The 12,464-nt window shown below is 40.2% G+C and overlaps 1 protein-coding gene across 2 annotated transcripts in view; it reads right to left on the reverse strand.

The window, feature by feature from the left end:
• The window catches only part of EVA1A (eva-1 homolog A, regulator of programmed cell death), a 199,366-nt gene that overhangs the window by 115,353 nt on the left and 71,549 nt on the right, over positions 1–12,464 (reverse strand). For both annotated transcript variants that reach the window (XM_064411759.1, XM_064411758.1), the window contains exon 4: positions 915–1,067. In XM_064411759.1, the coding sequence (XP_064267829.1) occupies positions 915–1,067 (153 nt within the window). The remainder of the gene's footprint in view (positions 1–914; positions 1,068–12,464) is intronic.

Consider the following 12,464-nt stretch of genomic DNA (forward strand, 5'->3'; position numbering starts at 1 on the left):
ATTCCACCTGTGGGTTTCTACTGACACCCACCATCTGAGTATCATATTGCCAAGAACTCACTTGACATGTTTCCATTTAAATAGCATTTAACTCCTTAAGGGCACTGAACCAGCAGCTGTGAAGCCAAAGATCCTGAGATAGAGCTGAACAGATCCCAACACAGGCAATAGCAGCAGATCAAGGCTCCCTGTGCAGTCTCCTCTGAGCCTTTCCCTCTCTGGAGTTAATTGCTTTGGGAAACCCATTAATTCCCTCTCAGCTCTGCAGAGAAGAATTATGACAAATGCTGAGCACAGGATTTTGTACTGTGACTGTTGCTTTCTCTGCCACAGCCTAAAATATTCAAAGTCATTTCACATCAGCTCAAGAACAGACAGTTCCAGTGAATGTTTTTCAATTATTTATCTTTAACTCATGACTGTAAGAGACCCTGATAGTTTGAGAGTAAAGAAGATACTTCTTCAAGTAAGCCAACCGTAACATGATCAAACTTAACAACTTGCTTTTTGAATTTGCTTTAACTTCAGTAAAAGTCTAAATGCAATGTCAAGGCTTCAGTGGCTGCAGATGGTACATGACATCCCCAGATAATATGTTCCTCCATATTACAGGCAGGCTCAGTGGATGAACCACCACGAAGACAGAAAATTGAACAAGAAATTCAAGCACCTTCAATCATACAATCAGATGAATCTGTGAAAAGCCTGTGGCCTGGGAAGTCAGCTAGGACATATAGCTGCACCTCAGTTTGGTGCTCATGATGAAGCTCACTGCTGGGTACCACACATCAGGGGCACCACCATGGCAGGTTGCATCTCCCAGTCCTGCTTTTCTGACCAGGGTCTGTGCCAGCTCTGCTGTGATGACAGTAAATGAAATCACCCTGCCCACATCAAGCCATTCCCCTGCTTACCAATCATGGGCATCCCTAGGTTTTGGTATGGGCACTCCAGGCTGCCTCCTTGTGTCCTCCCAAAGATAGCAGAGTAAATGGCTATCACCATGCTCTTCTTACAGCTCAGCCTCAGCTTGTCATCTTCACAGGCTACTTTACTCTTGTATTCATCTGGAAGCAAATAAACACTTAATTACTCAGCTGATCCAGAGGTGGGCCCAGGGTGCACCTCAGCTCCCAGCACAGCCTCAGCCTTAGCACAACCCCAGGCTTAGCACTGCATTTGCTGCAGGAGCACTGATCTCTCCCACGACACATTCCCTCTGTGGCATTATCAACAGATTTAAAAATGTATTTCAACCCAGCACATGTCAGTTCTGTTCAATAGACTATATTTTCATTTTGCAGACAGATAAGTGAAGAGGCATGGCTTTTGAGTGTTTTCCACACAGTAATATGGCAAGGGAAGGTAAAAGCCCATATTTACGAACCTATCTCATCCATTAAGCAGCCCTTTATGTACCAAGCATTTATTCTATACCACAGCAGCTCAAATGCAAACATAATCATGCTCCATGGCTTTTTATTTCACAGCAGTTCTTCCATGGCAGATCAAATAGAAGCTATACCAAATTTAATAATTATAGAAGCTGCTCCTGCCTGTTGCAAACACAGATCTGCAGAAGCTTGTCTCCAAATCCTTCTTGAAATGGGCACTCTTGCTCTTGCAAAGCTGGTACACACAGAACAGTCACTCAGTTTACATCTCTCGAAGAGACTGGATGGTCATTTCATAAGAAATCACATGTCATTCCCTTGTCTTTACCGATATTATTTGGATTATGGGAACCTCTAGAGGTCCCAACCTAGAACAAGCCTTTCCCATGTGTGCTTGCCAACATACCACAGAAAACAAAAACTGTTTTGAAAAGCTGAGTTTTTACAGCAAGACTTTACATGTCTCAAAGAAAGAGGCTAAGACAATGCAAGAGGCATAAAGAGACTAAAATAACTGAAGTGGCTTGTCTATGGACACCCCAGGCAGCTCAGGACACAGACAGGAATATAACCTCAACTTCCCCAGCCTCTGTAGAGTGATCTTCCACTTCCTCCTGTTATTTACCATTTGAAATGTAGCCACAACAACATCCAGATTGCTAAATGGGAAGGGTTTGTGCCCATGGTAAAATCCCAGGCATGATCAGTCATTTCCTCTTGAATGCCTCTACTTGTACCAGGTCAAAGTGGTGCCATGGAGCACATGAGCATCATCCAGTGCCTGGGGCTGCCCCTGGCCCTGTGTCATTTACTGGCATAGACATAATTTTTGTCCTTTCTTTACATGGTTCTCTGTGTCTAATAGCACACAAACACACACACATATATATCTATATATATCTATGTATACGTAAACATATATATATATATTTATATATATATATATGAGAATTTATGCAAAGTCCATATGCATAAAACCACTCAGCAACTGAGAACACTAGCTAATCATTATTTTTAAGTTAATACTTAAGTCTTTAGACCATGGCATTCAGCACTTAATGTGACATTTTTTTGCTGTATTGTAACTCTAGGTTCAAGAATCATTTTTCTTTATTGGAGACCACAGGTGATCCTTCCAAGCTGAATCATAGAAGAATTTAGGTTGGAGGACTTTTCAGGAGGTCATCTGGTCTAATCCATGTTCAAAGAAGGGCTAATTTCTACCTTACATTAGATTTTTTCAGAAGAAACTGTATGGAGAAAACATGTATTATACGAAAACAGGGGCATGCTGATTTAAAAGAACCATCTGAGAACAAAATGACTTTTCATGCTCAACTTGAAAATTCCTCTTTGAAGCCAAAAGATAGCCTCCTCAAAACAGCCAATTACCTGGTGATGAGAGCATCAACTGGAATGTGAAAACTCTGTTCTGAACCTTCAGTCCAGCTGAGAAGCTTAACCTTGGACCTTATTCCAGTACATAATTTTCCTTCACACTTTGCAGCCTTTTCACAAAAGTCTCTGAACATTTCTAGTGTTTATCCTGCTGCAGAGAAACTTTCAAACCTCTAAAATATTTAGTGAATGTGAAAACATTTTCTGATCCACCTCTCTAGATGAAGACACAATTAAGGCCTCACTCTTTCACGGGAGAGTCTGCACAGAGCAAGCATCCCTCAGCAGCAGCCACAGGGCTAAACCCACAACCACTGAGTGCATCAAGCAGTGGCTTGAAGTTTGTACCTTCAGAGTAAGTAAAGAGAGAGAAAACTCATACACCTGTGAAGAAATAATGGTAAACTTAATAGTGTCAGGTTAATTGTTGGACTTGATGATTTTAGAGGGCTTTTCTGATCCAAATAGTTCTATGTCCATTTTATCTATGTAGGTGTTTTATCCAAAATCACCATGAAAGCATCTGAAAGATACACTCAACACACCAAGAGGTTTCATCTTCACCTATAATTGTCTCCCACAGGAGACAATTTTGTTTCTTCTGTGAGGGAAATTAAATCAAAGCTTTAATCTTCTTATACAGTAGAAAATGTAACAGAGTATAATAAAACTTTATCCACTTAACAGAATTTATTTTTTCCTTAGTGAAAAAACTCAGATTCAAGCTAAAAGCACAAAGACACAAACGCTCCAATAAGACAAGTTATACAAAATTTATGTTAAACCACTGTCACAGGAAAGAATACTTGTGTCTGGTTGAAGTGGTTGAAAAATGAAACAGGTGATTAAATTTAGAAAAATAAGAATTTTGAAGTCTCTAATAAGAGGGTCCACTGTGAATGTCTCATTTCTTACAGGCACTAAGTCAATTTCCCATTTCAATTTGGTTATTATTAGCTACATCTCCCAATTAACAAGTATAACTGCTTAACCACACATCCTATGGTCTCATTTAAGGTCATTAGAATATTTATTAAATTCTGCTGACCATTCAAAGTCAGAGCTTGTCATTTGGAAACTTGCCTGGGATTTAAAAACAGAGACTATTTCATTGAGCGCAGCAAACACTGGGATGGACAGACATCCACACCTTTGCTGAAGATCTGTCCAGCAGTCATGAGACAATCAACAACAACTTGCTCCAATTCCTAAAGGGGCTACAGGAGAGGTGGAGAGGGACTTTTCACAAGTTCATGCAGTGAAAGGACAAGGAGGAATGGCCTTAAGCTGGAGGGAAGCAGGAAAGTTAGGAAAAAAAATTATTTCCTATGAGGGTAGTAAGGGACTGGAACTGAGAAGCTGTGCCTGCCCCATCCCTGGAAGTGCTCAAGGCCAGGCTGGATAGGGCTGTAGCAATCTGGGATAGTGGAAGGTGTCTCTGATGATAGCAAGTGAGTTGGAATGAATTTAAAGTCCTTTCCAACCCAAACTGCTCTGTGATTCCATGATCCTATGAACAACAAAACACTGCCTGTCACACTCACAGTTCTTATCCTCATAGCGACCCTTGGAAGTCTTGTTTGGGGCTTATGGGGAAAGCTGCCTGATGGAAAGCTCAAGAAATCAGGCTGGGGAGGTGAGCCCGAGTGCACATTCCTTGGGAACAAGGGGAGTATATGGTGATGTGTTCCTGGCACACAGCAGTGTGGAATAAGAGGGTTGTGCCACCTGAAACAGGTGTCACCTCACAGTCACTGAATTTCTGCCCCAGGAAACACCTCCTGGAGCTGACAGTTCCTGAGGCTGTGGCTGAGTCCACACTGGCTAGGGTTGCATTGCCTGGGCAGGCACAGAGAGAAGACACTGCTTTGTTAAAAGAAAGGAAAAAAAGAAAGCATGAAATGCACCGCAGCACTGCAGTCTCCCAAAAGGTTCCCTTAAGCTTGATCCCTGGAAAACAGGGAGCCTCAGTGTTTCTGGGCAATGTGATAGAAATCTGCACAAACAAACAGGTAGGAAGTGATGCAGTGAAGAACACAAGTCCCAGAAAGTATTTTGTACTTCATAGCATTGTCACCTCCATTTTAGCCAGGATGAACCCAAGTCGGACACTCAAGGCTCCCAGGCACTGGATGACAGTGAGGACTGTGACTGATATTAAAAAAATACAGAGCTAAGCATCATCCATATATTTACTGGTACTTCACCCCATGATAGCCTTATATAAATATTGAAAAGAAGCGAGGCAGCGTAAGTGACATAAGAGAGCTGGGACTGGGAACAAAAATGCATTTTTCTCTCTCACTCTCCCAAGCAGAACTGGCCTCCTACAGATCACTCACAATCTGGTCCTAAGCCTGCTCTAACTGTTACAGTCTGGATATAATTCAGGCCAAATGCAAACATTTGTATTAGTGGGTTTCATGTTTCACCCTGAAAAATTAAACACGCTTAAATGGCCTCAGAAAGGTGGCAGTGATATTCAGCAAATGGCTTACTCCACTCTAATCCCCCATGCAGTCATTTGTAGGGCAACAGAGATTTACCATGATTAAGATATTTGCTAAGGATAATATCCCTTTTATTACTGCCTGGTTTCAGAGACACTGGCTTAAATATAACTCGGTAGAGAGAACCCAAGGAGGGAACAGCTGCAGGCTTTTCTAGACACGTTTTTAAAGGTCATTATATGACACAATTGTAACTTAGCTCAGACAATTACAGGAAAACAATTATAAATGTTTCTAATTGAAAAATGGTCTCTCTCAAACAGTAAAGTCAATAAGAAGAACTTTAGTAATTATTGGATGTGTACAATAATATTAACCTGCATGACCATTAGCAATTACATTTATCCAGTATCTTAAGAATGCTTTCACTTATGGCTCACAAGAGTTTTCTGATTTATCTTGATTTGGAAGCTCAAAACTAAATGTCAGTTGCCTCAATCTCTGTGAGACCTTAGACATAAAAGCTCCTAAAGATATTTTGCTTCTAACAAAATGATGAAATGTATCAATGCCAGAGGTTCACCTTGCCTAAAATTATATTTTTGAACAGAACTTGTGGAAAAAATTATGAATTTGCTATTTGAAGAATTCATACTTCACTTAATCAGTGCATAATAGCTGACCCTATTTCTCAGATCAAAGAGCTGGAATTACATGTAAAGAGAAATCTGTTTTCTTCACAAAATCCTAAAGGATTTAAATCTTAGAATTTAGGATCTGAGAAAAGAAAGGGAATTTGTAGGAAACAGAGATGCTTTTCCCCAATTCCTTATGAAGTCAGGATCGTTTCCCATAGAAGACCTTCTTACATAGGTTATAATTGTTAAATTAACATGTCTGCACCCAAATGTAATTTCAGAACCAAACTGGACACCATCTTAGCCACTAATTTCTCTTTAACCCAATTTTTGCCTTGTTCACATTCATCCCAGCTTTGTTATATGCTCCTCTTCGTGCCACCCAAAACAAAGAACATTTTTTTGCCTTGAAACTCATAACTCTTCATTATATCCACCTATTCCATCATCACTTAATTCCCTTCAGCTGACAAATTACTATATTTAACTACTGGATGGTGTTTTGTGCTGGTCTGTGAAAAAGGGCTTAGGGAGAACTCTCTTCCAGCCACTCTCTCCATGAGTAATGGTGGGCACACCTCCAATGCTTCATGTCACTCTTCCCTCCTCCAGCTCCCACTGCACCTGTCAGGCATGGATTGACTGTAAAGCTGAGATGCACAAGTGGAATACACAACCTTTTAGCCACCAGTTAATATTCAACAAACTTTTATTATGGACACTGGAAACCATCCCTGAATAATAAAGATGGTCATAACGCATGTGGTGAGACTTTGGTGATTTCAGCACATGTCTGGGCAGAATACTTACAATGCAAAGTCACCACATAGCAATTTTTTGTGTCAGCCTAAAGAGAGAAACCAAAATAAGGGTTAACCATGGAAATTTGAAATTTTTACTGTGGATGTAGTCACTTCAGACCATAATTCACTGAGTAACTGAGGACAGAAAGCACCTCTGGAGAATATCTGGGCCAACCCCCATGTTCAGACCAGAGTCAACTGGAGCAGCAGGTGGCTGAGGGCCATATCCATCCAAGCTTTTAACATCTGCAAGGATTGAGACTTCACAACTTCCTTGGGCAAGTTGTTCCAGCAATCCTGTCATGTGAGAGATGAGTATGGTGAGAACCTATTTCCATCTCTTCTGTGGGAACTGGAAAAATGAGTTTCCAAGACAGTAAACATAATAAAAAAATAGGACAGACACCTCTAAGCAGCATCCTTGAATAAGAGTGCTGTGCACAAGACTGCCCATGAACAAGTCATCCTGGAGCTATCCATCCAGTACCTTCCTAGTAATCTGTGACCCCTGTTTTTATATTTTCTTTTTCTCTACAATCAGCTAATTTCCAGGAATTTTTGTAAGATATAGAGAATACTTTTAGGGTTAAGTAGAACTAAGTCCATCCAAAAATTAAAATAAGGGAATGCATCTCAAAGCAGTGAGAGCAAAAGTGCCTTGGACAGCATTCACTGCTACTACACTCTGCGAAGAAGAAGAAATTGTATTAAAGAGTATTTTCCAGTAGATGCACCACTTCAAAGCTTTTCCTCATGCTTCTATTCCTGTGTTATATATTTACTTATTTTTCATTTGAAGAAAGCATTTATTATTCCAGTATCTTTATCCTCTTTTGCACTTTGAAAGATATAAGCAGGATCTGGCCTTCAAGATCCTGAATGTAAATCATAGATTCATAGATTTTTAAAATGGTTTGGCTTGGAAGAGACCTTAAGATCATCCCATTCCAACTGTCACGGGCAGGGACACCTTCCACTATCCCAAATTGCTCTAAGCCCTGTCCAACCTGGCCTTGAACACTTCCAGGAATGGGGCAGCCACACCTTCTCTGGGCAACCTGTGCCAGTGTCTCAACACACTCAGTGGGAAGGATTTCCTCCTCATATCCAGTTGGAGTCTACCCTCCTTTAAAGGGTAGATTTAGATTAGATATCTGGTTTAAAGCCATTCCCCCTCATCTTTTCAGGGAACAGTCAACAAAGGTCAGAAGTTTCTCCCAATGAGAAAATCCTACTATTTAGACCTGTTCACATTGCTATGGCTGCTTTCTTTTCTGTTTTCTTCTAATTTTACTCATGACATGCACTTCATACCCTGATTTCCAGAGCTTCCTCCTATTCCATGTGACCTTGCTATTAAGAGAACTTTCTGTTCACATTAGGATTTCAATAAATCCATATCAATCCCATCAGCATTCCCTTAGGCAGGGTTGGGTGGAGAAAACCTTTCCAGGACAAAAAAATCTCCAGAGCCCTTGAGTACAGCCTTCACTATCACTCCCCCACAAGCATTTTACTGTGGGCTACCTGGTGATGCTTTCATTTCAAAGGAATCTAAAAAGGATTTTACCTTTAATTTGGAGCAATAAAAATTCAGTGTCACAAATTCATATATTTGCATGCAAATATATTTTAACATTATTTCAGTTCAATTGTCCCTTAAGAAAATTTTTATGAAGATGGCCTCATTTAATTTTTAAGAACTGAAGTTCGCCACCCTCCGCAGCCTGGCATGCACCACTTACTTCTACAGGAGATAATCTGAAACTCTGAAAGATACAATTCGGATGACAGTCTAGAATTATATTAAATAGGCAGCCTGCCAACTTCAAAAGTACCCTGAACACTCAAGAGTGCCAAGTTTTGGAGGTCTGAAACCCTTTTGACTAGTAAGAAGATTGTTCTTTGCAAACGACCTTGTCAGATTCCTTTAAAATTACACTCCTGATGCACCTATCCAATTTGCAGTGTTTAAAAGGCACCTCTCCCCACTGTCACTTTCATTAGTCTGAAGTAGTTGTCCTTTTATATTCTGCTGTGAAAAGGCTGGCAGTGCTGCAAATTAGCTGCTACATTTCATTTCCAAAGCAGAGTTCAGATGCACCTAGTTGCACTTTCCTGTTGGACAAAGAGAGGTATATGGTTATCTAAGGCAAAAAAAAAAGGAAAAAAATCAAAATATGTGCACTAGACTATGAGATAGGAGTTAAAAATAACACCTGGGAGCCCAGGACAAATTTAATTCTCTTCCTATTTCTTCCATGACTGAAACTGGGCCGATTTTTAAAGGAGCTGTGGCTTACTGGTGCTCTGCTGCCTAAGCCTCTGCCTCACCATTTGTTAGTCCGGATTCCAAAGACCTGCTGGCTAAAGTTCAGTGAAATTTGACAGAAACATTGAGATGACAAATGTAGTGAAGTCCCTGCACATTTTTTAAGAACTGGTAGCCAATTTCAGAAGAGAGCCAAACCAGTGCCAAAGCTGGTTGTAAGCACTGCACTGTCCCACCAGTCAACCAGCATGGATTTATGACCTGTAAACCAGCCAAATAATAAACTGTAAACTTGGCCAGCTATCATGCTGGACTAGCAACACTATAGGAGGCAACATGGGAAGCACAGCCAAGATTTTGTACTCCAGTGAAAAGATGAGAGAGATGCACTAAGGAAAAGTAACTTAAAGATATGTAAGGAAAAAGACTTCATTAGCACCACTGCTCACAGCAGTTTTGTTTTGCTCTTCCAGTGATTGTATAAATCTGGAGTAATGCTGCTAAAGATATTATTAAAATATTAGTCTTATATCATTAAAACAGTCTTCTCCAGGCATTAAAATAATGGTGATAATAATTCTGACACAGGAACATTAAAAGGATACCTGATTGATATTTTTACATATAACTCACTGGGTTGCCTAGAGCATACAATATGGCAATATGAGGTCTACTAGATTAAAAGCTAGTTCATTACTGTCCTAAATAATTAACTACACAGTATTCCCTCAATGGCTTTGCCTAAGGAAAAGAAATGTAGCTGAGAAGAATACAGTAACCAAATTTCCAAAATTCCTCATGGATGCTTTAGAGGTCCCAGTTCACAAATACATGAATAGGTAACAGTCTCCAGTGCTTTTGAAGTAGTCAGAAAAATCAGTGTACAAGTTAGAAGAGCTTGATACACTCTTAGTATGATCAAACACCAAAAATATCAGGAGATACCTGTTTTAAAAATGTGTAGTTAATTTGCAAACCAAGTGTAAAACAGATACTGAAAAAATAATGAAGAAATGCACAGTAATGGAAAGAGTTTATTACCATGACAGTACCCCAGAGAACATTTACTGTTCTCTGCCTTTTTTCTCTTGCCTTTTTTTTCTTTTTTTTTTTTTTCCTAAAAGACATTTATTTGAGGAGAACAATTAGTCTATATTTTCAGTCTTTAATAAGTCCATATATAGGACCTCCTGCAGAAGTGCTGTATAAATTTACTTCTCTGTTCTGTGAGTCCTACAGTCACAGTTTAATCTGCAGAGTCAATACAACAGATCCAAACTTCCACAGAAGTTAATTTTTGCAGCATTGCAGTTTGCTTTTGAGAATATGGTTTCTGGGGCACACTGTTCATCTTCACCATGGCACCAGAAAATCTTGAAATCTGTCATTCAGAGCTTGCAAACCTCTACCATAGTAGAACTGTGCTGGGATTTAAATTTATGGGCTCTGTTTTCACAACTTGGTTTCCCTGTATTCCAGTTAATTGCTCCAAGGACACTCCTGGATCTTCTGAGAAGACTCCCTGATCACTTTGCCCCTGCCAGCAGCCAAAGCCATTTCTGACACCTGCAGGACCAGCCACCAGCCTCTGCCCTCAGCACAGAAAGGCACCACAGGTGCCACAGTGCCCAAGGACAGGCTGGATCTCCTGAGGAACACGGGGAGCTCCTCCTGGCACTGCTGTGACCCCCCTATCCCAGCACTAATTCTTCCTTTTCCTTCACTTAAAATTCATGCCTTAAAAAAGGGTATTGTAATCCCTGATTTGTTGGGGGGGGTTTTCCCAACCCACAGAAAACTTAAATGACAATGGACAAAGAGGATCTGTAAAAGTCACAGCTCTGGCATTTATACAATTTAGGCAGATTTCAGAATTTGTCTTTTTTTGTGGTTCACATCTGAATACTGGAGACCTGATCCAGCAAAGGGAATCCTTACATTTACATAGTGGGAAACACCACAATTTTCACTGCCTCCTTATTATGTCAATCAGGGCTGACTGATTATGTTTGAAAGAAAAATGGGATTTTTTTTTTTTTTTAACTCTCCAAGGTCCAGCAGCAGTTTCATTCTCTGCAGGAGCAGGAAATTATTATTATCATAAAAATACTGTAATATAATAACATTTGTGACAATATCATATTTCCATTTATTATATTAGCAAATATATTGTATTAATATTGCAATCATATTTATAATGAAACTGACAACAATCTCTGTCGGCATTTGCTGGCACTGGAATCACATATTCCTGTTAATCCTCCTCCTGGCAGTCAAGTGATTAATGTGCTACTGAGATAGGACTATTTGACAGCTCCTGGAAATCTCTGTGCATCAACAGCTTAAAACAATATTAAACATTAGCATTAGCATTTCTCTGGCCACAATTGTGGGCTGATAGTTCTGTCCTCTGTAATTTACAACATTCCTTTATTTACACCTTTTCATCACCACAGCGGTTGCTGCCTGAGGTTTTATTGCCCTTATAAATTTCCACTCCCTGCATCACCTTAACAGTTTTGAAATAATACAGACAAGCAAGAGAAGCTGGTGAATGCAGGAGGCAAAAGGCTTGTTTTGCTGCCTCAGTGGCTGGGCCAGGGGGATGTGCCCATTAAACATCCCTGACTCTCTCATGCTGCTTAGGGAAGCCTGGCCCACCAAAAAGCAATGCAGGAAACAATACAGTGAACTTCTCTTGCCACCAATAAAGCTGTCTGATGAAGGAGATTAATGCTTTTCTGAAAGGGTTGATGACCACTGAATTACCAATCTATCCCAGCACTAAAATCAATCACCAGCATTAAAGCAACCAGGAATACACTCAGGTCCTTCTTTGCTCTCATCTTAAACTTCCACAAAACCTCCATGCTTTCTATAGCCCTCTGCTCTTGCTCACAGTGTTTTACAAAACCTGTCTAGGGAATGCAAGCCTTGAGGATGTGTGATGAGATGTGGCTTTTCAGGCTGTGTTCACTGAATTTAACAGAAAAGATGCAATCCCCAGGCTAGCAAAGCCGACGGCAAAGCCCACACAAGATTCAATACTCAAGGAATGGGCTGTAGGAAAATTAAAAGTTGAATAAGAGACATTCACTGCAAGCCTAGGTGGTCCTTCCAAAATGTCCTTTCTACACTTGTCAGCAAATTCAGCTGAAATCTGATGAGCAGACCTGACCATTTCACCAAAAGACATGAAATCACAACATGGAGCAGCACTCTTCACTGTTCTTTGATAGCTGGAATAGCTCTGGCAACACTAATGGCATTCTGCTGTTTGCCCTGGCAAAAAAGAATTGCACATGTTTACCATAAGGCAGACACTCCTGGGACACAGAATGGCAGTGCTGTCACTGTATGATAGCATAAATTTGAAGATGACACTTTTATCAGAAGGTGATCTAAATAGGATTAATTCCTAATTGTTTTTTAAATTCATTTGCTTTCTAGTTGAAGCTGCCTAGGGCTGTTAAGAAAAATAATGTTGTCTGAGTAAGATTTTGGTAAGG

Source organism: Passer domesticus, chromosome 3, assembly GCF_036417665.1.
Source record: "Passer domesticus isolate bPasDom1 chromosome 3, bPasDom1.hap1, whole genome shotgun sequence".
In the NCBI taxonomy this organism is placed as follows: domain Eukaryota; kingdom Metazoa; phylum Chordata; class Aves; order Passeriformes; family Passeridae; genus Passer; species Passer domesticus.